Source organism: Papio anubis, chromosome 1 (genome assembly GCF_008728515.1).
Source record: "Papio anubis isolate 15944 chromosome 1, Panubis1.0, whole genome shotgun sequence".
Taxonomy (NCBI): Eukaryota; Metazoa; Chordata; class Mammalia; order Primates; family Cercopithecidae; genus Papio; species Papio anubis.
The window spans coordinates 181,784,967-181,812,125 of NC_044976.1; the positions used below are offsets into that span (position 1 = coordinate 181,784,967).

Below are 27,159 nucleotides of genomic sequence, written 5' to 3' on the forward strand. Positions count from 1 at the left end.
TTCAGAGAAACACTGAAATAGCACCTATTCTCAGGAGACTAAGAGATGCGGCGCCGTACGCTACGATCGCCTGCATTGGAATCCTGGCGCCACTGCACCGAACCACTCCCTGACCCAATTTCCTTACTTGCAAAATAATAACAACAACAATAATAATACCACCAGCTTTGGGGGGGCTGTTCTGAGAACGGAAGGGGTTAACTTTACTAAAATGCTGTAGCAGTGACTAGCACATAGTAGGTACGTTAAGTGTTTACTTAAAAATAAAGCTCCCAGGCCGGGCTTGGTGGCTCACACCTGTAATCCCAGCACTTTGGGAGGCTGAGGCGGGCAGATCACGAGGTCAGGAGATCAAGACCATCCTCACCAACACGGTGAAACCCCATCTCTACTAAAAATACAAAAAAATTAGCCTGGCGTGGTGGTGGACGCCTGTAGTCCCAGCTACTTGGGAGGCTGAGGCAGGAGAATGGCGTGAACCCAGGAGGTAGAGCTTGCAGTGAGCCGAGATCACGCCACTGCACTCCAGCCTGGGCGACAGAGCGAGACTCCGTCTCAAAATAATAAAAATAAAGCTCTAGTTGGGCTCAGTGGCTCACATCTGTAATCCCAGCACTTAGGGAGGCCGAGGTGGGCAGATGACCTGAGGTCAGGAGTTTGAGAACCAGTCTGACCAAAATGAAACCCTGTCTCTACTGAAAATACAAAATTAGCAAAGTATGGTGGCACATGCCTGTAATCCCAGTTACTTGGGAGGCTGAGGAAGGAAAAATGCTTGAACCTGGGAGGTGGAGGTTGCAGTGAGCCAAGACAGTGCCATTGCATTCTAGCCTGGGCAACAAGAGTGAAACTTCATCTCAAAAAAATCAAAGTAAATAAATAAAGCTCCTATCTTGTAGCCGGAGAAACGGAGGCTTAGAAGTGAAACCATGCCTCCAGCTCACACAGCTTGCCTATGTCTGAACTGTGCTACAAATCCCAGCTTAGTGTGGCTCCAGAACCTGGGCCCTTAGTCACTGGTCCCACACTGAGCACCCCTGTGTGGACATGGGGCACTTGGCTCCAACCACTGGGACCCCTGCCTGTAGGTACTCAAGGGACTGTGGTGGGAGGGGAGGGAGAAGACCTGATTCCAACCACAATGTATCACCTCTATGTAACATGTATGACCCCAGCCATGAACTGGGACCCTAGAGGGACAGGCACTCCTTCAGCCAAGCTGTCTTTCCCCTCCCCAACCCCTGTGCCTCCCCTCTCAGGGCTGAGAGGCCTGGAGACAGCATCTGGCTTCCGCTCAGACTCTCAGCTGTGCTTGATGAGTTTCAGCCGCAAAATCACTCAGGCCGACAGGGCAGTTTAATTTCATGCCTACTCTCATGCCTGTCTCCCTGCACTGCCTTGGAGCATCTCCCGTGCACTGGCACATCCCACCTTTGCAGCTGGGAAAAGCTCACAAGTGGACTATGGAGAAGTCCATGAACCAATGGCAGAATGGTGAGCTCTCTGCGTTAGGCGAGGGGAATGGATCTTTATAAAGTACCTCCTATGTGTCAGCTGCAATCCAGGCCCTTTACATAAACTACTGCATTTGACTCTCCCAACAATACTATGAAGAAACGTCATCATCCCCGCTCTCTAGACAGGGCACTGCAGCCGGAAGCGCCGGGGAGCTGGCTCACAGACACCCCACATGAGACAGAGCAGCACCTGGGTGAAGGACCCCATTTCCTCCGGTGGCGCTAGTGCATCGCTAATGCTCCCTCCCTCCCAAATATTTCACTCCAATCCCATGGGGTGGGACATTGTGGAAACAACATTGGCTTTGGAGCCAGACGGACCTGGTTCAAAACCTTCTTCTACCAACTTACTAGCTGTGTGATCTTGGGCATTCTATTTCATCACCTTCATTAATTTTGGGGATTAGCAGCTACGTGTGTCAGCAATCTGGTCCAATGCTCAATAACAGCAGGTGTTACATTTGGTTTCCATGAAGGAGATAAGAATAAACAGAAAGGTTTTTAAATGCAAAGGTCCAGCCCCTGCACTTCCCATGGCTCCCAGCAGGGGTCAGGCCAATGCCAGGCTAAAAGACCCAGGCAGCCAACACCCTAGAATTGGCAGGAAAAGCCCTGTTCCCAAAGTGGGGCTCTCTCTCCATGGCTATCCAGGAATTGCAGGGAACTTCAGGGCAGCTCACCTCTCTACCCAGGTAGGAGCCTCCCTTTTCAAAGATCAGGGCCAGGTACTCTTCCTTGTTTCTCGCAAAGAATCCATCAATCTCTTCCAGCCTGCAAGAGACAACTCTGGCAGTCACTCTGCACAGCCAGCAGAAATAAGACAAAACCGCTGGCAACGCCTGCTGGTGATGCAGTGCTGCTGGTACGGCCATCCCACCCTCCTCTGCTTCCACACAGGGCCCTCCAAGGGAGTCAACCAAACCTTTTGTCCTGAAGGATGTTGCCCTTGTTATCTAACCCTGGCTCTTCATCTGACCTACCTTGGGTGCTTGGTTTTGTTTTTGCTTCCTGTCTCTTTTAAGAGTCAGGAGTGGGCCGGGTGCGGGGGCTCACACCTGTAATCCCAACACTTTGGGAGGCTGAGGCGGGCGGATCACCTGAGGTCTAGAGTTCGAGACCAGTCTGGCCAACATGGTGCAACCCCGTCTCTACTAACAATACAAAACTTAGCCGGGTGTGGTGGTGGGCACCTGTAATCCCAGCTACTCAGGAGGCTGAGGCAGGAGAATCACTTGAACCCTGGGGGTGGAGGTTGCAGTGAGCTGAGATTGTACCACTGCACTCCAGCCTGGGCTACAAGAGCAAAACTCCTTCTCAAAAAAAAAAAAAAAAAGTCAGGAGTGGGTAGGAGGCCCTGTGGGGAGGGGGACTGGGAAGGGCTGCTTTGAGACCAATTGTCTCTATGTGCTGGGGCAGGCCCAGGCTGACTGGATGTGGTTTTTATTGGTCCCCTGAGAGCTGGGGGTATTAGAACCCAACAGCTGTAAGTCTAAACTGTGACAAGTCATGACCAAGTGGGAGATGTGCTCTTTTGTTCCTAAAGCAGGCATTAAAAAGGAATGAAAGAATCAGAAAGCCTTGGGTTCAGTAGACCTTAGGAGCCATCTATATATCTAACCAATCTCCTTATTTTAAGATGAGGAAACTGAGGCCCAGTTTCCAAAACAAAACAAAGAAAACATGGCACTGATGCTGGAGCCCAGCCAGTGACAGTCCAAATGGATATGACAGACAGGTGATCACCTGAGTGCACCCCACTAGGGTGGAGGGAAGGAGGCACTGAGCCTTTAGGGTCAGGTAGCCAGCCTTTCAGACCGCTTCCCTAAGCTGGCAGAAGAGCACGACCTACATGCGGGCCAGTACCCCTTTCCCCACTCCCACCCTCAGACTTCTGAAAGGGGCAGCTCACCTTTCATCACACATCTCTGCCTCCTTCCTAAAGTTCTTTAAAAGGATAGCTTTGGGCTGGGTGCGGTGGCTCACGCCTGTAATCCTAGTACTTTGGGAGGCCAAGGTAGGAGGATTGCCTGAGCTCAGGAGTTTGAGACCACCCTGGGCAACATGGTGAAACCCCATCTCTACTAAAAATACAAAAAATTAGCCAGGCTTGGTGGCAGGCACCTGTAGTACCAGCTACTCGGGAGGCTGAGGCAGCAGAATCGCTTGAACCCAGGAGGTGGAAGTTGCAGCGAGCTGAGATCACGCCGCTGCACTCCTGGCCTGGGCGACAGAGCGAGATTCTGTCTTCAAAAAAAAAAGGATCACTTTGAGAGACCTTGGTAGGTTTGCTTGATCTGTTGCTTTTGAGATACCCCATTGAAAATGTGCCATGAGGGATGCACATGTGTGTGGAAGGAGGGAGATGGAGACACAGTCATTGAGAAATGGAAGAAGCAAGGGCCAGGACACAGGCTGACATGGGTGTTTTCTGGAGAGACAGGGTCTGGCTGCAGAACCCCAAACCACATAAAGACTATGCTGCACCCAGGGTCCCCCGAAGGCCCTCTGGAGGATGGAAAATTGAGAAAGATGACAAAGGAGTCATTGTGAGTTGGATTCAACCCCAACTGACACTTGGAAACACAATCTCTCAGCAGGGCCATGTCTCTGAGAGTACCTGCACACAAAATTTTAAGAGAGCCTCTGCGCACCAACAGCGGCCTCGTGAGGCCTTCTTAGCACCTGGGGCCTCCACTGTGTTCAAGACTGGGCATGGATTTGTTCCTTCTTGGCAAGAGTCCTCTGAGGTGCGCATTATCCTATCTTGAGTTCTGATCCAGAAGTGGGGGGGCCTAGTGTTTTTAATCTAGCTGCCTCCTTCTTTGGGAGAGTATGGGCAAGACCCCATGCACCTTACTGTCTTCATTTTCCTGGAAAAGAGGCAAGCTGGGAAGTTTGCCTGGTCGACAGATACAGAGCACCAGCCACTGCACCCCACGCTCTGCCGTACAGAGCCAGGGGCCACCCCCATGCTCCAGGCATAACCACCTTCTCTCCACCTCCCCTCCATTTCCCTCAAAATATTTGATCTCCTTTTTCCTCCTCATGCCATTCTGACTCTCAGTGGCCTTTCCGGGGATAGAGCATGTGAAAATCTGCTGCGTCCGCCAAACATTTTGAGGGCAGGCAGGAGGCAAGAAACAGCAGCAGGTACAACCTGGAGAAACCCCACCCATCTTTTCCTTCCCACCTGTGGGATGGATCCTTGCACCCATCAGTCAGCCCCAGGAAAACAGGGCTCTTCAGTAGGACCTGCGCGATAGGAAGCCCACCACCAGCCATCAGCTGCCACTTGGTTCTGGAGTAGCTCCAGCAGACTGGGGTGTGAGCCCCACAGGCAAAGGCAGCAAAGAGAATAAACTGGGGTCCCCACCCTGCTATTCCCATCACTCTCTCACTCCTAGGCCTGGGATCCTGGCCCACTATGCACTAAACCTGCCCCAGCCCAAAGTACTTGGCAGGCTCCAGTGGCGGACAGGCTGGGGGCCACGTGTCATGATGGGACTCCAGGGCGTCAATGAGCCTCTCCCGCAGCGTCTGCACGTCAGCACCAGCCACTGTAAATGAAAACAGGCGTGAGCGGGGTGTCAGGAGAGCAGAGCTGCTTCCACAGCACACTTGCCACCTTCACTCTCAGAAACAAAGGGCTGAGGGCACAGCCAGCTCTGACAGAGACAGACGAGGCATCAGTCCTTCCCTGTGCTAGAAGAATGGCGCTTGAGGGGTCCCCCTGTGGCCCCAAGCAGTGCAAGGACACCCATCGCTCAGACAGGAAAGGATCTCTCAGAACTGGGAGCCATCAGGACATTCCCCAAGGGCTCTGGTCTGGTCTCTGGGTACCAACTCCATTGTGAGAGGAGAGCTCTTCTGAGAATATGGTGCCCTTGCCCCGACCCTAGGGCCCTGGATACGTCCAACCTGAAGGGCTTCTTCAACCTGCCTTTCCCTAAGGCTGACTGAGAGGACAGTTTTAGGAAGACACAAGTTAGACTTCCCGTGGGGAGCACCTCACCCTCGACCCTGCCGACTGCCAGGGCTTCCTCCACCCCAATAGAAACCCAGGCGAAGAGGGAGGCTGGGGGAGGAAGATGCTAACAGGACAACCAGAGTCGGGCACCCACCTGGAAATACTGCTCCCGAGCCATTCTTGGAAAAGGCCTTGAAGAACTGGAAGCAAACACACAGGCGGGCATCAGTGATAGATAGTGGCCAAGAGTGCAGCCACCTACTGCTCTGAAAATCTGCCTACTTATTCAATGCGGTAGTTGGGCAAATCACTTAATGTTGTTGAGACTGTTTCTTTTTTTTTTTTTTTTTTTTTGGTGACAGAGTCTTGCTCTGTCACTCAGGCTGGAGTGCAGTGGCATGATCTTGGCTGACTGCAACCTCCGCCTCCCAGATTCAAGGGATTCTCCTGCCTCAGCTTCCCGAGTAGCTGGGACCACAGGTGCCCGCCACCATGCCTAATTTTTTTTTTTTGTATTTTTAGTAGAGATGGGGTTTCACCATACTGGCAAGGCTGATCTCGAACTCCTGACCTCAAGTGATCCGCCCGCCTCAGCCTCCCAAAGTGTTGGGATTACAGGCGTGAGCCACTGTGCCCAGCCGAGCCTGTTTCTTCATCTGTAAAATGGTGAGTTGGGGGGAGGTTGCTCTAGGAGCTGGACACTGGCTCCCTCCCGTTACCCTCCCATCCACCCCTCAGAAGCATCCAGGGATCCTGTGGGCAGCAGCTTATACACTTTTCTCCACGAGGGCCATTTCTGGCCAAACGTGGTGACATGCACCTGTATTCCAGCTACTCAGGAGGCTGAGGCAGCACAGTACCTAGCATGTAATTACTGACAAATACTTATCGTATGGATGAGTGATAAAGTACCACTGCTGTTTTCCTTTGCAGACCCATCTGAAAATATGAAGTGCAGGCACTTCCTACATCCCTTGGGAAATGTCAGCTTGCTTCTAGGTCAATGTGCCCTTGCTCCTTACTTGGGAAAAGGGGCTTAGAGGCTGGTGTGTCTGTCCACTGAGAAGTCCCAGCCTGACACAGCAGACACAATCAAGGAAGGGATCTCCAGAACAGATCCTCTTGAAGGGAGAGCCTGAGTCCCTGGAAAACATGCCTTGCTACAGACTAGCTGATTTAACACATCACTTTGTTCTCTTTTCCCACGTACATGACACCCCAAGCCTAGTCTGTCACCTCCTTGGGGCACGAGGACAGAGAGAACAGAGCCTGACTCCTGGCAATCTGGGCTTCTGCCCAGGCGGCAACACAGCTGCCAAGGCTTTTGCCTGCGCTCTTCCGATTCAGGAGGGAACACAGTTGAGTTGTCCTGGAAGCCGGCCACTGAACTGCCTAGGGGAGAGCCTGCAGGCTGGGAAGAGGCTTCTTCCTGTGGGACCCTAGCCTCAGGGCCACTTCTCACTACCTTGGGCTTCTGCCTCCAACAGCCAAACACTGGCTTCCTTCTCCCTCCTTGGGATAGAGCTGTTTGGCCTTATCCTAAGCTGGTGGCTGAGAACAGGCCCTGGGCTCCGGCAGACCTGGTTCAAGGACTGGTTCTGCTTTTCTCTTGCTGTGTGACCTTAGGCAATGCATCAACTGCTCCGAACCTTTGCATTCTCATCTTTGAAATGAGGATGACGCCATCTACCTTGAAGACTTGTGAGGATTCCATGACCACACACCTAAAATGCTTAGCACAGTACCTGGTGCATACCACAAGGAACCGGTAAACGTTAACTGCATCACCATCATCCACCACCAGCATCCCCTTCCCTCCTTCATACCTTTTAAACACTAGGAACCATGATCAGCTAGGACTTGTTTGTTACAGCCATTTGTAGGCAGAAAATCTGGAAGCCACCTGCTACCCTCTCCCACATGAGGAACAAAGGCTGCAGAGGAGCCACCTGTCTCTCCCCACCTGCAACCTTCTGCTCCCTGTGACCTCCCCTGGCCCCTTACTCCTGCTCACTGCTTTACTCTCTCTTTTCAAAACATTAATACAAACTTTTATCGTGGATGAAAACCATCCACTTATACATACCACACATATTTAAATAGTGTTCTTTACAGTTATTTAATTTTATTTGCCTAATACAATTGTTATTCTAATACTTATGAAAATGATCATAAATTTCCTTGATTATGAGATATTGATAATGTAAGTTACAGTATTTATGGACTGATACTTTTTCATAAACAAAATTGAAGATACATCTATTTGAGGTTTGGTTTGCCGACAAAAAATAAACCAGGTCAGGTGCAGTGGCTCACACCTGTATTCCCAGCACTTTGGGAGACCTAGGAGGGAGGATCACTTGAACCCTGGAGTTCAAGACCACCCTAGGCAACACAGTGAGCCCCCATCTCTACAAAAAGCTAAAAATTAAAAATAAGCCGGGCACGGTGGCTCAAGCCTGTAATCCCGGCACTTTGGGAGGCCGAGATGGGCGGATCACAAGGTCAGGAGATCGAGACCATCCTGGCTAACACAGTGAAACCCCGTCTCTACTAACAAATACAAAACAAACAAACAAACAAAAAACTAGCCAGGCGAGGTGGCGGGCGCCTGTAGTCCCAGCTACTTGGGAGACTGAGGCAGGAGAATGGCATAAACCGGGGAGGCGGAGCTTGCAGTGAGCTGATATCCGGCCACTGCACTCCAGCCTGGGCGACAGAGCGAGACTCCATCTCAAAAAAAAATAAAAATAAAAATAAAAATAAATAAAATAAAATAAAAAAGAAACCCGAGGGAGATGTTGTGCTGCAGTTATTCATGATGATGGTGCTCTTGTTTATTTACAGACAGGTTACACTTTGACTGGTTTCTACACACGAGAACAACACTGACATCATGAAGCCTTGAACTGGGTGGCTTTCCCACAGTTACAGCTGTTATTTTCACCTCTGAAAAGTAATACGGTCATTTTTTGTCATCAACCATCAGGTCACCCACATCTGAGCAGGTGCCCACATTAAAAGGGGCTTGCATTACTTCCACCAAAAGGCAGCCTCTCCAGGCTGGGTGTGGGGGCTCACACCTGTAATCCCAGCACTTTGGGAGGCCGAGGTGGGTGGATCACTTGGGGTCAGGAGTTTGAGACCAGCCTGGCCAACATGGTAAAACCCTGTCTCTACTAAAAATACAAAAATTAGCCAAATGGGGTGACGTGCACCTGTATCCCAGCTACTCAGGAGGCTGAGGCAGGAGAATTGCTTGAACCTGGGAGGTGGAGGTTACAGTGAGCCGAGATCACGCCACTGCACTCCAGCCTGGGTGACAGAGAGAGACTCTGTCTCAAAAAATTAAAAAATTTTAAAAAGGCAACCTCTCAAGATCCCAGCAACTACATGCAGCTTGGAGTCTGACCAGGAAGCTCGGTCAGCCAGAGTGGCCCAGGGGGGTGCAGGGACCCCAAGAGCCTCTCCCCAGGACACAGGCTGAAGGGAAGGCCCTGCTGCACCTCAGCTCTTCCCTCTGTCCTCGGAAGCTTCGCACCCACTTCCCAGGCCAATGTCTCCTCCAAGCTCTGGCTCCACGCCTCACGCTCCTCAAGAACTTCTTCCTAGCCACCTCACATCATTCCTCTTTTCTACCACAGCCCCCCCAGGCCTACAAATAGATTAGATCCTTCTAGTCTAAACCTTAAAAAAGAAAGGATGGGAAGGGAAGGAGGATGGGGATGAAGAAAGGCCCTCCTTCCTTCTCCAGCAACCGCATTTCCTTCCCGTGTCCCCATGCTGCCAACGTTCCTGGAACAGTGTCTGCCCTTGCTCCTTGGACTGCTCTCTCGCCATCCCCACGACCCTCAGCTGAAGCCGTTCTAAGGAAGCTCTGTGGTGACTTTCTCTTCAGCCACTGCAGTGATCTCTCCCCACCCTCCCGGCCTCTCTGTGGTAGTGTTATTACTGCCTGCTTTGTCCTCCCATGGCGAGCATTCGTCATCTTTCGTGCCACATTTTGTGGTTGCTCTCCCTCATTGCCTTCATGTTGCCACCCTTCCCTGGTTGGCTTGACACTGACCAGCCCTACTTGGCCACCCTTGCCCTGGTCCTAGCTTCACTTTCGACTGCTCTCCTGTGCCCACTGCCCACCCCCATCTCCTACCCCGGTCTCTCCTACAGCCACACGTCAGGTCCTGACACTCTTCAGTTTAAAAAGCTGTTGAAAGCAATGTCACAAAGAAGTTGCTCAATCTTGTTTCTAAATGAATGAGTGGATAAAGGGATCAATGAACAAACCTATCATTTGTCCCTTGCCAAAGCCAATGACTTTGTTTGTCCAAATGATTTGCCAGCTAAACCCTCTGCATCTCAGTGCTTCCCTGTCCTAGACTCCTGGTTCTTTCTGGTGGCCTCCACCCAGGTGTCAGGATGCATCCCCTTCCCCACCATCCCCAAGACTGAGTCATCCCTCTCCCAACCTGCTTTGCCACCTGTGTTTACCTCACCCAGCGAACGGTCCTCCTCCCTGCCACCCGCACCATCCCCCTCTTCAAAAACCTGTCATCCAGTTAGCTGACAAGTTCTGTGAATTTGACCTCCGTGTTACCTCTTCAAAAGTCCTCTCCTCCACCTGCCTTGTCTAGACCAGGCCTGACAGACGATGATGTATTTTTGGGTCACCACATCAGTCTCCACCTTTAATGCTCTCAGAAGTTTTAGTATACTCAATCTTTTCATTCTCCAGCCATCTTCCTCACTGCTACTAAGGTTAGTTTTCTAACGCACAGTTCTGGTCTGAACATTTTGCTCCTCCTCAAATCTCTTCCATGACTCCCCACTGTCAATGAATAATGTCCAAACTCACTGCATTCAAGGCCGTCCAGACTCCAAACCCAAACTAACCTCACACTGCCCTCCATTCCCACCACTCCAGCTGCAATGAACTTCAACCCGAATCCACTATCCACCCATGCACCCACCTTTGACCAGGAGGCAGGATGACATTTTATTTATCTCTGCAAGCTCCACAGTGTCTGGCATCTCTCAATAGACATCTGTTCAGCTGAACAGAGAATCTCTGCCCTTTGATCACCCTGGAAGCTCATGTGGAAATCAAGTCAGGGCACATTTTTGTCCTCTGATGAAAATGTATCCTTATTAAGTCAACCATGGAGGTGTGTGCCCTGCCCAAGGGAAACCACCACGGCTCCCTGGAAGCAGACAATTAAGACTTCGGGAGTGTGTTTCTTTTCTCAGGAGCAGTCATCACCCATCCCTTTTCTTTCATCACTTTGCACAGGAGCTTCTGGAAGACCTCCAGCCGCTCCCTAATGGCAGAAAACCAGGCAACACCCGGCTGGTCTTCACGAAACTACGGAGTGACTGCTTTCTTGGGGTCAAAAGAGCTCAAGAGAAAGCACACTTCCCAGGGGTGACACCGATGGCATTCAATTCCAGCTTTTATAACATGTTTTAAGGAAAATGGTCTAGCCTCCAGATATTTATGGTAAGCCCATGAGGATCCACCTTAACCACTTCCAACACTGTGGATGATCCTTGGAGAAGACCCCACAACAGCAGCTGACTGCTGAGAAAGGGGCCCACCTCCTTTTTCCAGAGAGAGACAGGAGACATCCTGGAGTCCTGCCTTCCTCCCTGATATCTCCCCTTCTAGCAAAAGCCACAAAAGGTAACAGCCCAGATTCTGTACCCTCACAGGGCGTCCCCGCTCCCAAACCTGCATTCAAGGACCTGCCACTTCTGGGCTCCCTCCTCCCCCAGCTCTGCCTCATCCCTCAACATGAGCCTCTGCCCAGCTGGACAAGTCTCAACACGCCACCTCACCCTGCCCACACAGGGCCTTGGCTCTCACCTTCTTGCCTGTGAGGCCCACCCACACTCCTCTCTCCTAGCCAAACCCCAATACCAAGTTGAGGTCCCCTCCTACACGAACTCCTTTCTGACGAGTGAAAGAGTTCCGTGAGCCCAGCAAACTCCTGTGGCATTCCCTGGGAACCTGTTGCTGGCTGCCTCTCACTGGCCATGGGCTCTGGGGATCTCACGCTCCTGGCCTCGCCTGCAGTGGTGAGTGCGGTGCTGGGCACCCAGCAAGCATGCCCACAGTGGCTGCTGACAGACAGATGGACTGCCACACAGTCCAGCAGCGGCCACAGAGCAGCTACCAGCAGCCCCATGGGTGGCCCAGGAGGGAGATGGGACAACAGGAAGGAAGCAAACTTTTACTGAAGTCCAAATCACACCAGTGTGGTGTGGTGGCACTTTCATATGGAAGACCTCACTTCACACTTGGCAACGGTCCTCTTAGGTGGATGTTATCACCCCATGTTTACAGACAAGGAAACTGGGGTCCACGGCTGGGGCACTGATAAGTGACTTTCCAAGCCACATACAGTAAGCAGTGAGGCCAGGATTTGAAACATCACTGATCTCCTCAGAGCCTTGAAGAGGGAAGATCCGCCCTTCCCCACCCCTATGCTGCTGTGCTGTGTACCCCTTGTTCTGGCCAGGCCTTCGGCCATCAAAAGTCCCATTCTATTCCCACTGAAGGGCACTCCTGAGGCCCACGGAGAAGCCCCTTGACTCGGAAGTTCCAGCCTCTAGGTCACCAAGCTCTAGTCAGAACCTGCAGCCAACCAGCCCCTCCCTCTTGCATACCTTTGTTTCCTTCCAGTTGGACTCTGGCTCCAGCCTGATGGGGACCTGACACAGCCAGCCTGCCCTTCAGGCCCAGGTGTTTACTAAACAGGCTGGGCTGGTAGAAGCTCACTGTTTGCTCATGTTGGCAAGCGGCCAGAGGCAGGTCAGTCACACATGCCACTGGGGGAGGCCAGACTCTTGTGTGTGGGCCTGTCCCCATACCAAAAGCACTCTCTCCTCCCCCTGCTTCACACGGGCCCTCGCCTTTCAGCTGCCCTGGCCTTTCAGCTCTTCATGGGCAGAGTGCAAGGACAGGCTCCAGCCCCCAGGGGGCAGCAGGCAGGGCAACAGGGCTATGTCTCTGCCCACCAGCGGTCCCCAGGGCAGCTCTGCTACCTAAGGATCTGGCCACGATGCCCAAGGGCACCCAGGCTCTTCAAGGCCCCGAATCTCTGGAGATTGGAATCTGTTTGAGTAGTGTTTTCCAAATACTAGAAACAACCTTGTAATGAGCTGTCAAATCAATGTATTTAATCACAGCCGTATTAAAAAAAAAAAACAGAAAATATCATAGTTTAACTGCACTCAGTAAGAATTAATCTGAAACTTGTGTTCTAGTGATAATAGATACATACCAACTTTGGGATCACAATGTAAAAATGTGTACTGCTTACAGTTGGTCACAGTAAGAAACTATTTGAGAGCTGCTGCATAGGACCTCAGAGCAGGGACCTGCCAGCTCAAGCCACTTGGCCTATGGACTGGGCACTGAGTCTCCCCTGGCCAAAACTGAGCTGCAGGTTCCTCAGGAGAGGCAGGAAAGGCTGTGCTGGGGGAGGCCACCGTGTTGGTCTGTGGACAGATGACTACCAGACTGGCCCTGCCAGGTGCTGCCGTCTGGAGACAGGGGAAGGCTGAGGAGCGCAGCGAGGGCCCTCCCAGCGCCCCTCCCACAGCCAGCCAGGCAGTTCAGGAGATGGTGACTCTCACCTGAGGCATCCAGGCTGCGTGCGCTGCGTGACATGGGGTGGCGCTGAGGAGCCTCTGACCTGCTGGGCCTGGGCCACCTCCTTCATCCCTGCTGTGCCCAGCCTCTTCCAGGCAGAGTCAGAAAGCCCAGGTATCAGGCCCTGGCTGTCAATTGGTCATCCTGCCCTGGCTGCTGTACCAGTGTCAACCCCTCCCCTGGGGGCTGGGCAGTGGCTGTACCCCTGTGCCCCATGCTCACTGTGAGAAAAACATCAGCCTGTGAATGACGGTTCCTGCTGCCACACTAATTTGCCCACAGCTTCGCACTGAGGGCTGCTCACCTGGTTCAGCCAAAGGAACAGAGTGCCCTGTTTGAATATTTTCAATTACACACCTTAGGGCCAAGGATAGCGCCATGTCCCTGCCAGGAAGGCCTTTTATTTCAAAGGGATGATTGACATGCAGTCTCTCTGCTGCCACTTTTCAATGACGTGGCAGTAGCTGTTGGTTCACCACACTGTCCAGAGACCAACCTGGTCTCAGCTAAACCCGGGGCCTGGGGGGCCCTGACCCTATGTGGTAACAGTTTAGGAAGGGACTTCTATTAGGTGTGGAAACCCTGAGTCCAGGGGGCGTTGCACTGGGCTTGAGGAACAGAAAGGTCACATGGAGTTAGAGCTGGACGTTCCTGGTGCAGCCACGGCCTTACTTCCCAGATGGATGCTGCTGGGGTAATTAAGCTGTGTTATGGCTCACAGTTCTGTTTGAAACTTGGCCGCCCCCACCCCCAGCTCAGAGGTATCTTATTCCAGGGACAATCCTTGGCATTTCAGCTTTCAAAGGCATTTCATAATTATTCTTAATGGCTACAGAGGAAACTGCTTTTCTAGATGCCATTCTGGTGGAAGGGTACATATTATTTATAGCTGGTGATACAGAGACAGAGATTTGAATTTGGCTTCTCTAATCTGGAAGAAAACTAATTGGATTGGAGCCAGGCCTGAACCCAGGGGAGGGCCCTCACCATAACTGTAGCAGCCTTGCCGCTCTGGACTATCCAAGGCCTCCTATTTGAAAGCCTTGGAAGCTGTTCAGACATTAATTAAGCTGTTGATGCCCTGCGGTGGGCAGGCTGGCAGGTAAGGCATCATCAGAGATCTCGTGCCACTTTCCACCAGAGCTGGGGTGACAGAGCCCTCATGCCTTGGGTATGATAATTCCCGTGCCAGGGATCCCTGCTGCCTGAGGCACTGACATTCTGACAGTGGGGTGAAGCTATCCTGACAGGTCCCTTCTCAGCTACCTGTGGTTCAAGGCATTTGCCTGAGGAGGCTGAGGCTTGCCAGAGTGTCTGGGGTCCCTTTGTGGGGAACCACTAGGCTCCTAGAGTCCGACCCTGCCCACAGATGGGTCAGAGCCTGAATCCTGGTTTTATAGAGTTAGATCAGACCTCTAAGGCTTGGAGGTCAGGAGGGAGAGCAATCGAAGAGGACCTTGGGAGCTGGGAGCTCTCACCAGCTCAAGTGATGATCACCTCCCAGCTCAAATCACAGCAGCCAAAATCTGCCCATCCAGACACATCCCACATGGCCCTTTTCCCTTATAAAGGGAAACAGAGCAGGCCTAGCCTGCCTTCCCCTCCTGTCAGTCACACACCCTCACAGTTGGGAAGCCAGGGATGTTGAAGTCTCTGCAGACTGCGCTGTTGGTCTCCTCAGCACAGTCCAGGGCAGCGAGATTCAGGGCCGGCCTCCAGGCTGAAAAGACAAAAAAACCCAAGGGTAAATAAGAGGGGCTGGCACCCCCTCTGCCCACCCATCTCCCCCAATGCAATGCCTCACCCCTGCCAACCCCACAGCACCTGATCCCAAAGCTCTTATGACAAAGGTCACACCTTCCTTGGGAAAGGACCTCTGAGATATTCCAGCTGGTCTGCATTACGATAGCATCTCTCAAAACGGAACCTGTGTTTTGGATGATTAGCATAAGTAACACTGCCTCAGAATGGTATCTGTTTCCCCATTACTACTATGTGAGGCCACGGATAGGGGATGAGAGATGTTGAAGGAGTCTGTCCCGCTCCTCGCCACCCCCCACCCCCATGCCCTGGGAAAAGCCCTGGTATTGCCTCTGTCCCTGGGGCCCTAAATGGGATCAGTTCAGAAGGGTGGAGAACATGCCTTAGGGGATTTGGAATTCCCCAGAGGACTCTTGGGGAAGGTTCCTGGGGCCAGAGGTACTGGTAGTGGGCAGAGTTTGAGTGACTGGGGTAAAGGGTATCAGGAACTGGGTCCCCAGCCAGAAATGAGAGCATCTGGAATCCAGGAACTGCGGAGAAAGAAGCCTTGAGGCCAGAGTCTGGCAAATTAACCTTGCCCCTGCATCAGGCCCCAGGTCACAAGGCTGCTGGCCGCTGAAACATTGGCAGAGAGAATAATGGCACCATTCTGGGCCACAGCCCAGAATCTGAGAAGAAACAAGCTCATATACCAGGCAGCTCTCCTGAGCTCAGATTCCAGGTCAGGTGCCCCGTGAGCATCCACCAAAGTTCCACCCACACGGAGGCTGCTCCAGCTGGAAGCCAAGGTGCGCACAGAGGAAGTCACACAAGCCGTGAGAGGGCAGTGACGGGGCCAAATCATGTGGCACAGAACTCTCAAGTTTGGACCCAGCCAGGAGAGGTCGGCCCTGCAGACCAAGGCATGGGCTCAGCAGGAAAGGTGGAAACAGAGCTGAACCTAGACAGTCGGTCCAGTGGGCAGGGAACTTCCTGAGCAAGGTGGAGGGGGAGAGGATGGGCAAAGACCATGCTGCCTGGAGAGGAGGGTTTTTGGGAGGCATGGGAGCCAGAATAGAAGGGAAGAAGGGGCCAGACTGGGAGTGTTTGCCTGGACAGCTCAGGATGACCTCCATGGCAGCTGGACCCACCTGCGTCTCTGGGACAGATGAGAGGAGAAGGAGGCCTGCCTGGTGGCAAGCGCAACTTCCATTTGAAGCTCATGCCCCAGGGGCAGGGAATGGAATTTACACAGGCAGCCCACCTAGCACCCGTTACGTACAGAACACTAACATCTGAACAACATTCCTGACGATCACAGTTTTAGCAGGACCTGTGACCCTACCTGATAAGGTTTGGATCTCGTCTCCTCCAAATTTCATGTTGAAATGTGATCTCCAATGTTAGATGAGGTGAGGTATAGTGAAAGGTATTAGACCATGGGGGCAGATCCCTCAAGAACAGCTCAGCGCTGTGCCCTTGGTAATGAGTGAGTTCTCACTCTGACTTCTTGTAAGATCCGATTGTTTAAAATAGGGTGGCACTTCCCAACCCCCTCCTGCTTCCTTTCCTGCTTTGCCTTCTGTCATGAGTAAAAGATCCCTGAGGTCTCCCCAGAAGCTAAGCAGATGCTGTGTACAACCTCCAGAACCCTGAGCCAATTAAACCTCTTTTCTTTATAAATTACCCAGCCTCAGGTACTTATTTTTAGCAATGCAAAAACACCCTAATACTCCACCCTAGAACTTAACTCCTTACAATGTCTGAGAAAAACACAATTGCAGAAGGTATCAGAGCTCCTAAGAACACCTTATGCCTGGGGAAGGAGTGTTACCCTCACCTCCATGAGACAGATGCAGGAAAAGCCTGGCACACCCTGACGCATCCCTGGAAAGAAGGCAACTAAGTTGGCCCTTCTTGGGGCTGATACAAGGGAGGGGGCTCTGGGAGCTTGAAGGAAGGCCTGTGGCCACAACACCCCCTTCTTTCCCCACCTTTTTTGCTGGTAGTCTGCTTTTGGCATTGCAGCTTCTGGACTCCTTGTAGGAGGGAGGTGGCTGGGGAGCTGGGGAGAGGAAGTGGATGGAGGTATTTACCAGAGTCAGACTTCAAAAGTATTTAGCAGAGTCAGGTGAGCCACATCCTAGGACGCCATTTCCCCAACTTCCTCAACACCCCCCACCACACACTTTTTGGGGAGCTTTCTTGACTCCCTTAGCACACAAGGATAGCAACCTGAGCCTATCCAAGTATCTGCAAGCTGGGGTGCATCCTTTGGCTTTAAACCTCACCTCCAAGGTAGCCTGCACAAAGGCAGGTATGGTCAGGGCCTGCTGCACGCCAGGCCCAGGATGCAATCCCTCTGCCCCTACCATGGGATTGCTGATCCCAACCTGCCTCCACATCCTGTCCACTCTCCCTCTGAAATCTCTTCCCCCACCCAAACCTCCATCTCCTCATGCCTGTCCTAGGTTGGCATGAACCCATGATCTGGTTTGTTACTGACCTCACCTCCAACCTACCCTCCGTGTCCCATGAGCTAGTACAGGTTCTCATGGCAGGGCCTCTAGAGAAATATCAACATATTATTTCTCTCCTGGTGAGGTTCTAATGTGCTCCACCCCTCACTGGCCTCTCTAACCATCAAATGATCTTTTCTTTCTGTGGATCTGAGTATGTCAATCTCTATTCAACAGTCTCTGGGGGCTCTAACTAACTTTAGAAGAAAACCTACAACCAGAAGGCGGTTCTTCTTTTGGCCTCTGTCCACATATCCAGCCTCCTCTTACAGTTATTTTACATTAAATTAAGTCACAGATATTCATAAAATAACATTTCCAAGTAAATTAAAATACTGAAACATTAATTGCTGAACATAAGTTTAAAGTATACATGCTTTGGCATCTTGTTTTTGTATGGCACAGAGAATACAATTGGGTCTGTAATAAGCACAAAAAGCTGAGGAAACATATTTCTAGAAATTATGAAATGGTGAATGTTAATGGAAGACAGTTCACAATGCTTGCTAGTTTTCACTAGAAATTAAGATTACTAAGGAGTAAAAACTAATTAATATAAGCAACTAAAACTAGAAATAATAAGGGACATAATTCTGTATGCAAGGGAAGTATGGCATGGTTTACTAAGGAAGCCATAAAATATAAGGATGTATTTTGATTAAGGGAAAAAGAGTCATTTTGTTCTAGAGTGACTGGTTATTTCACAATGAGAAAGAGTAAGAGTACAGGACAAACTAACGGATACAAGGAAGTTGTGAAGAGAAAAGAACTTCAAGTGTGGTCAAATGGGCTAACTTATAGTTTTTGTGTGTTTTTTTAATGAGCCTTAATATCAAAAGTACACTGATGAAAAATCAGAATTTGGTCCTCTCTGTTAAAACAAGGTTTTCTTGAAGTATTGATCTGTTCTGAAAAGGAAATAGTGAAAGGTTTTTCTGTACCTTGTAGGTAATTATCCTAAGAAGGATCCTTTGTTTTATCAAGATGATTCCCTGTGCTCCGTGTTGTCTTTATTAGGTCTTTGATTACTTAAGAAAATAGAGTCCTCTCTATAAAAGAGCTAAGATTTTTTTCTGCAACAGTGTAACATTCTATATTTTCCTTTTGAAATCTTTTAATTATCATTCTGGTTAGATGAATGACTGTGACTTAACAGTGACCTGTGATCCAATTTGATCAAGTGATTTTTTTGTTTTGCTTTTTTGTTTTTGTTTTGAGATAAAGTCTCACTATGTCATCCAGGCTGGAGTGCAGTGGTGCGATCGTGGCTCACTTGTCTGCCACCTCCTGGGCTCAAGTAATTCTCCATCTCAGCTGCTTAAGCAGCTGGGCCCACAGGTGCACACCACCACACCTGGCTAATTTTTTAAAAATTTTCTATAGAAATGGGGTCTCCCTATTTTGCCCAGACTGGTCTCGAACCCATAGGCTCAAGGTAACCTCCTGCCTCGGCCTCCCAAAGTGTTGGGATTACCGTCATGAGCCACCATGCCCAGCCTGATTAAGTGTTTTAATTTTAAACCTTTGATATTTTGTACAAACTTCCCAAAATCAAATTCTAAATTAAGGCTTTCTGAACTTGAAGTAACTTTGAAACATTCCAGAGGGCCCTGGAACATCTCAAAGATTCTGCAAAGGAGAGATATTAAACTATAGTTAGGCTCATTTGATGTATTAATTATATGGGAAGCATTGTCAAACAAGAAATGATGTTTAATCTTCTTTGAGTTATATTTATTAATGTATATATATAATTGTTACTAATGTGTATCCCCAAAATTATATGATATTCCTAGAAATATGATGTATTATCAGCCTTAATTTCGGTTATTAGGTTAAAATGTTATATGCACAGCAATAACCAAATTTCCTTGTCAATTGTGTCATTATTATTATGAACTCTCATCATATCTTTACCACAAACATTTTAAGTCTTATTGTCTACAGTTAATTGCTTTATTCTGTTTTTCTAAAAGCTTTTTTCTAAGCAACTATAATCCTAAAGTGCTTCATCTTCAAGGAGATCCACGGAAAAGTCTCTGATAAGTACCATTTCTGATAACTTCGAGATAATATGATTGGACTAGCAAAGAATTTCCAGAACTCTAATGAAAAAACTGATGGGTTTGCAGAACTGATAACCAAGATCAAGCAGAACAAGAATTAATTACATGAGACTAAATGAACCAATGAAGAATTATGGGTTGTTATGGTTTTTAAATTCGAAAAGTTGTTGGTTCTTTCTAATGTTTTGTTGTCCTTATTTAAGAAAACTTATTTTCTTTTAAGCTATCTATAGTTTTCAGCAAGTTGGTAAGTATACTCTTGTGAACAAAAATGGAAACATTTTCTCCCTATAAGACCTCTCTGGAATTCAGAAACTATTTGTGAATATTCTTATTTTTATGGCAATACTGTTATTTGCATAAGTTCAATAAGCATCTGCTCTCTTTAAAACAAGATACAATAGGAAACACTGGTGATGTTACCAAGGTTTTGAGTGTGATGCCATACTTGAGAATATATGTACGATGAATCTACAGGTACTGCAGGTAAAATCTAAAGTTGGGCTTGGTTTGGCTTCCTAGCCTTAAGAGGTTATTAAAAGTCCAATCTGAGATTTCCTATCGATAAGTTCCAGCAAAGCAAACTTAAGAAGAGCCTATGTGATCAATCACTATTCTTGCCACACTTATATAAATAATCAGGCCAAGTTTGATGAGACTAAACATATTCTGTGAGCAAATTAGTCTTATCCTGACTATTCTATTCTATTTTATTTTATTTTGGAGGGAGTCTTGCTCTGTCATCTAGGCTGGAGTGCAGTGGTGCGATCTCGGCTCACTGTGACCTCTGCCTCTCACTTACCCTGATTATCTTTGGTAGAAACGGGGGTGACTACAGAGAGAAAAAATATGTTCCTGAAGAAAAACTATAGTACATCTGTTATTAGATTGTAGCCTTGTTGATCATTTTCAAGTTTTTATCATCTACCTATAAGATGGATTGCATCCTGAATTCTTTCAGTTTCTTCCAATAACTAGCTACAATTCTCCAACTAAGAACAAGAACTGTTCTGTGCCTAAAGCCCTAGAAGCAGAAGCTGAACAACTTCAAGGGACAAGTCTCATGCCTGATGTGTAAGCCACACAAAAAGTTCACCAAAATGCCCAATGCCATAACCAGAGACAATCAAACTGCAAACCAGGACAAGGAGTTGACAATTTCATGCTTTCCCAAAACATCTGAACAAGAGATTCATTGGAATAAGTCTTCCACTTTATCCTTGATTACGTCTACCTTTTTTTGTCTGCCAGGATAATGCTGTAGTCAGAATTTCACAATCAGTGGCTTCTAGGGGTAACTTCATGAAATGTTGGATTTGTCACACTCAACCCAGATCTTTACATGACCAAAGGGATCCTTTAGTCCACCCAGGGGGTAACTTCCACAACATCCCTAACACAACTATTGTTCAAACTGTACTAGTGGTCCCTTTTATAGAGTCAGACTTTTAGACCCATGTGTTCTTACTCCCTGCTTTAATTTAACCCAGTCATGGGATGCTAGATAATAGAAATGCTACCTATTAGCGGAACAGGGAATCGGTGCAATTGCTGACACTTTTTGTTGCACATGGATAGATACATAGGGTATTGAGACTCAGTCGCAAAAAATGAACAAATAGTACTCGGTTAAAAAGGGTAAATTCCTCATCTGGCTCACTCTTTCATCTCTTCGATTTTAGCTGGTTTGGTTCATGGGTCCATGGCTAGGCGGCATATTGTAAACTCTCAGTATTATCCTGGGGAGAGTCATTATAGTAGTTTCCCTGTTACACTGTATCCTCTCAAAAAGTCTTAAATGTCTTTATGCAGCCATCTGCCGAATGCTAAATGGTCTCTCTCCAGCGTGAATCATCAAAACTCCAAGTAACACGTGATAATGAGCATACCTTAACCTATAAATGATGTGTTAAGACTGAAAACCCAGGCCAGGCGCGGTGGCTCAAGCCTGTAATCCCAGCACTTTGGGAGGCCAAGACGGGCAGATCACGAGGACAGGAGATCGAGACCATCCTGGCTAACATGGTGAAACCCCATCTCTACTAAAAGATACAAAGAATTAGCCGGGCGAGGTGGCGGGCACCTGTAGTCCCAGCTACTCGGGAGGCTGAGGCAGGAGAATGGCGTGAACCCGGGAGGCGGAGCTTGCAGTGAGCTGCGATAAGGCCACTGCACTCCAGCCTGGGCGACAGAGCAAGACTCGGTCTCAGAAAAAAAAAAAAAAAGACTGAAAACCCAAAATGATGATTACTGAGAGTAGTGCTGATGTCCTGTTTTAGTAACACTCTCACCTAGGTGAGAACCTGACCAAAAGGGGAGAATTGTTAAATATTTCTAGGAGGCCACTGGTGGGGACTGAGCTCCTTCCTGCACAAGGCCCAAGAGACCAAACCACGATGGAGTCCCTCAAGCTGAAGTCCCATGCCACCAAGCCAAAACTAAGCTGTTGATCTGACCTTCCAAGAAATCAGGAGAGAGTGAGATAACAGTCAAATCTCCAAACAAGCCAGTTTCAGCCAACATAAGGAAGTCTCTGCTTTAACCTTTAAAAGCGACCGAAATAACCCATCTGATTTTTGATCTGTTTCTGTTTTCTTCAGCCTTTTTCTGTCTATAAAGCCAAACTCCTCTGCTCAGCTCATCAGAATACTCATTTTGTAAGAGAGAATGTGCTGTTGCCTGATTCTAGAATCACAATAAAAGCCAGTCAATATTTTTGATTGTGGTGTAATTTTGTCTTTTGACAAGTAACAGGAGATGGAATAGAGAAGGTCCTTATCTGAGTGCTCCATTGTTAAAGCAAAGCTGCATTTAAGCTTTACTGTCAAAGCAATGCAGAGTTGAGTGACAGAGACTTTCTGAAGTGTCAGGTGACTTAAATGCCTAACACCAAAATGATCACTAGTATCAGTCCAGCTCTACCAGTGGGGAGAAAACCTTTTCCTGGTGCAGTTACTGCTCTGAACAGAGTAATTTTTGTACCTACAACAGAATAAATGGACTAATGGAGAGGGGAAGGGTGGCAAGGCAAGAGAAGCTGGACAGCTGTAAATTTTGGAGTGATGGGTGAGAGGATGCCCTGTGGTGAGGGTGTTGTGGGGATTCTGCTGAGACCCCTCCGGGGGCTTGGTCTGGAGTCAAGGGCAGCATCCCCTGCCCCACTCACAAGTTCAGGGAAGGCACTGGGTGGAGTAGGAAGCCTTGCTTGGAGTTTAACTGGTTGCAGCACCATGAGCTCCACATGTGTCTCTGGACCTCTGCTTCCTCCTGGATCAGCGAGGGCCAGGATGAATGATCTCTAATGCCCCTTCCAGCTCTGACAACCGTTCAAGTGCTGGATGGCAAAAAAACTCTTAACAAGAAACATGCAGCCTCCGAGTGTTAAGTGGGTCTGGGCTTCAGATGTAAGAGGCACAGATGTACCCAACCACAAAGAGCCAGCGAGACCTGGTGATCTAGTGACCAGAAGCTACCAACCCTCAGCTCTGGGACTCTACACCGAAGTCTTCAGGAGTTCTCCTGACACAGGGTTGGTTTATGCCCTGTCCAGCTAGTCAGCACTATGCGGTCACCAACTCATGCCTTCCTTCCTCCTTGCTGACAGTTTCTGGGCAGTGACATCACTGGATGGACAAAATGCCTTCCCTACCCCTCACACCTGGCTGACACCCCCAGTCTGAGTCAAGATGATCCACGGCACCAGCAGAAGGTTCTACACTCACACCGTCATTTGGAATCCTGTGAGGCTCAGGCCACTGGCCACCATGAACTTGCAGTGGGCTCCTACTCTGTACCAAGCTCTGGTGCTGGGAATCACAGGTACACATAGCAGATGTGGCCTGTGCCCTGGAAGAGAAGGGGGACAAAACCAACACTGCTCACTGTCACTCAAACACACACCTTACGAACCTCACCTTCGTAGCTTGGCACACACTGTTTTTCCACCTGGAATATCCTTCCTCCTCCACCCACCTCTCTACCTGCCCAGGCTCCAGAGAGCCAAAAAGAGCTGGAGTCAATGGCCTCCTCCAGCATCTGTGTAAACCTGGCAAGTTACTTATCTGTTTTAAAAAAAAGAGGAAGACAATATCCATAGCTCAGATATTTTCCGGGGTAAGGATTGTCATAATAATGGCCTGTGAAGGCCCTTAGCAAACTGCTGGCATAAGGCAAGCGTGTAATAAATAACCACTGGCATGAAGGCCTTTGGTGATCAGATTAGCCCTCTGTGACTTTCCTCCCCTGGGTTCCTACAAGAAATGGCTGAACCACTCCTTTGGCCTTTTTCAAACACAGCTTTGTAACAATTGCCAATTTTCCTTCTGTGAGTAGTTCATTTCCCCAACTGCAATGCAAACAATGCTTATCACTCAACAAATATTTGCTGATTGATTAGCCAGTGAATAGCAATGAAGGCCTAAATTGGATACTACCAATTTCCCAAACATATGGTGGGAGCTGCTCTGTAATAGAAAGGGGGTGAACCAGGTTCTCAGAAACACATGCTCAGCCCCAGGGCAGCATCTGCCCTAGAGAATCTACTGCCCTAGTCACTGAAGAAATGAACCCTATTCAGTCAGATTAAATGCCTGAAGCCAGCCAAGTATGGCTGCAAAATTCTTCTCTCTCCCCGTGACCTTCACTCTGTCTCTGTTCCTGCCTCAAGATACAGGTGTCCTCAGCAGAGAGCATGGGCCATACTCACACAGCCCAGGGTGGGATGAGAGCAGCCCTCTGCAGGCCCACAACCAATCTTTCTCAAGAAACCTCAGGACAGAGATGAAGTGAGACCAATCCGAGCTTCTTAGCAGGGCCTCACCAGCGAATACCCCTTTGGTAGAGTGGAGGACATTCTTCATTGCAGGCTGACAGCAGATTCTGCCAGTACCCTCCCAACACCATCTGGTTCAAGGGCTGACACACCAGTGGCTCACAGGAGACCTCCAGCTTCCACTGAAATCTCCCACCTCCCATTTACCCTGGATCATCCCCACAGGCTTTGATCCTTCCATTTCCTTTTCAGAGGTTAAATTCTGATTTCGCTTTCTTATTTTAAAGAAAGGCTCCATGCACTGGGGAATCCCGTTTGGAAGTGGTAACCCTCATCCAGGAGCAGACTGGGTCAGTATCTAGATATGCAACTCATAGAAAAACTAAAACTCTGCATTGCAAGAGGCTAAACATGTGAGTCAGCTGGAAGCTGATCTTTCCCTCCAGCACTCTCAAGAAGGAAGAAATTCAAGACTAAGTCCATCTGCAGCCATTGAACACCTCTTGTAGCCTCAAAGTGGAAAGTGATCAGGGAATTTTTATGATGTTCATGCCCACAATGTCCCCTGAGATTTACCTTCTCTTAGGTGTTCCAGTTCCATGATCCATGTTCTTTCTTCCTCCTCCCCTGACCAGATGTGTTGACATCACTCCTTCCCTGACCAAATGTGTTGAAATGGTGTGAAACACTGCTCAGAAAGGCTGGTTCAGCTAATGGGACCAGTGAAGTATGTGAGCAAGTGTAAACTGGAGGTCAAAACAGCTTATAAGTTTCATTTAAAAATAATTTTCCAGGACCGTGTGGCTAAAAGACGTAGGCATGGTTCCATCTAGCCACTTCAGAAACCAATCTGCAAGCTGCTCAGGAAAGAGGGAGGATGAGTCTGAAAACTAACATCTACAAAGGCACTATTCTACCACAAAGAGTTGAGTTTATCAAGAAATACCGACAGCAGAGAAGGAGAACAATGGTTCCAGTTCCGCTTCCTCTAGAAAGATGCCTATTTCCAAAGACGTCCACAGTTCTCATTCAGTGACCATTTCAGGGCAGGAGCCCGTGCTAGCGACCTAGCACCAGAATCAGGAAGTAGCTCCATTCAGAGGCAGCAAGTCAGGAACAAATCACTATCACTACACCACTCCCGCCCGCCAAATGCCCACTACCTGGGTTAGGTGGATGTGTGACACCACAGGAATCTTTAAATTGTGGAAAGGAAACTATGAGACAATGTATGCCCAGTACTTAGTAAGGTGCCTGAAATGATAGGTGCTCCGTAAATATTAATTACTATTATTACCATAGTTCCTCGACTCTAAGTCTTAAGTGTTTCAAAATTTTAGCATTTCTGTAATAGAGTTCCCCTTAAAATCTCTATACATGTAGTGGTTTTTTCCTATCCTTCTACCCCTTGGGCTGTCACAAAATGAACAGTGTGTCTCCCAGCTGATGTCTTGGAATCCAGGAAATATAGTTTTGATGCCCCAACCTGTGATTGGGAACACGGAGCAAGAGCCAAACATGCACCAAAGGCCTCTGGGTGCATGGGGTTAAAACATTAGGATCTGAGCGGGGGAAGAGAGAGAAGGATGTGGCCCGGAAGCTAAGGAGCTGGAGGCGGCAGGTCAGGAGAGGCCCAGAACAGAGATACCTCCATCAAAGACAAAAATGAGAAAGGAAGTCTATGAACCACTTCGGTCAACCAGTCGAGGGAGTGGAGAAAGGTGGTGGGGAGGCAAAAATGAATGCCCGTTCCCTTTTCTCCCCAGCACTGACCCACAGCAGCTAAGGAACCTGGCAGGAAAGCGACATGGGTCCCTGGACGAGAGGAAGAGGACTGCCACAAGGCTGGACCAGGAAGCCGTAAGGTGTCAGCGGACCATGCGGAGGAAGGAACAAAGGAGACCCCTCTCTGGGGAGGAGGTAGTAACCTGGCGGGGGACGAACCGGGCAAGCAGGGCAGGTCTGGGGGACCAGGCCGCGGAGAGGGGAGAGAAGCTCCGGATGAGGGCCAAGAGGAAAAGGCAAGGGAGCGGGAGCCAAAAATGGAGACGAGAAACATGAAGGTGGGGGTCGCGGGATGCGCGGAGAGGAAGAGGTGGGCGGAGGTGACTGGAAGAGGGACGTGCTCCCGGAGTAAGGGGCTGCCCGCGGGGCAGGTGGAGGGGTCGGTGCGGCGCGGCACGGGGGAGCGGGCTGCCGCCGCTTCTCACCTTTGACGTCTTCGGCCAGCGCCTTCCACGTCGGGGCGAAGGCGATGCAGTGGCCGCACCAGGAGGCGAAGAACTCCACGGCCCAAGCGCTGCGAGAGCCCAGCACCGCGCCGCGCACCGTGTCCGCCTGCAGCAGCGTCAGCGGGTCGGAAGGCGAGTAGAGCGCCGAGCGCGGGGCCGCGCCAGCGCCGGGAACCGCGAGCAGCAACAGTAGCAGCAGCAGCAGCGACGGCAGCGGCCCAGAGCCGCGGCCGCACCTCCCCATCCTCGGCGCTGCGCTCACCACCACACGCAAGTACCGGATGAGTCGGGTCCCAGCACCGCAGCACTGCCTGCCTCCGCCCGCAAGGAGGAGCCACGTGGCCCCGCCCCCGAGCCCCCGCCCTCCGTGGCCGGCCCCGCCCCTCCCCTCAGGCCGCGCCTGGGCCCAGGAGCGGGAGGGGCTGAGCTTGCTGCTGGGGCTGGCCGTGGCCGGGCGGTGAGCCAACCTTTCGCGGTCCGCCGAGGCCTCAGAGCTGCGCAAGCCGGGTTCCCGCCTCAGGCCCCAGGAGGCGAGGTGTACAGTCCGGTCCCTGGAGCTCCATCCCCAAGGAAAGGAATGGAGCGCCCGCTGAGCAGTCGCTGCGGGGGCCTCGCGGAGGTTGTTTGGCCTGTCACGGCCCCCGTATCCAACGGAAGAGGAGTCCGTTGGAATAGACGACCCGGATTTCTGCTGTTT

The 27,159-nt window shown here is 49.9% G+C and overlaps 1 protein-coding gene across 3 annotated transcripts in view; it reads right to left on the minus strand.

Moving 5' to 3' along the window:
• QSOX1 (quiescin sulfhydryl oxidase 1) overlaps nucleotides 1-26,802 on the minus strand; it is a 46,001-nt gene extending 19,199 nt beyond the window's left edge. For all 3 annotated transcript variants that reach the window (XM_009192296.3, XM_009192292.3, XM_003893448.4), the window contains exons 1-5: nucleotides 26,442-26,802; nucleotides 14,755-14,855; nucleotides 5,639-5,684; nucleotides 4,972-5,074; nucleotides 2,198-2,288 (exon numbers count right to left, since the gene is read on the minus strand). In XM_009192296.3, coding sequence (XP_009190560.3) covers nucleotides 2,198-2,288; nucleotides 4,972-5,074; nucleotides 5,639-5,684; nucleotides 14,755-14,855; nucleotides 26,442-26,706 — 606 coding nt within the window. In that variant the 5' untranslated portion in view covers nucleotides 26,707-26,802. The remainder of the gene's footprint in view (nucleotides 1-2,197; nucleotides 2,289-4,971; nucleotides 5,075-5,638; nucleotides 5,685-14,754; nucleotides 14,856-26,441) is intronic.
• Nucleotides 26,803-27,159: the final 357 nt, after the last annotated feature.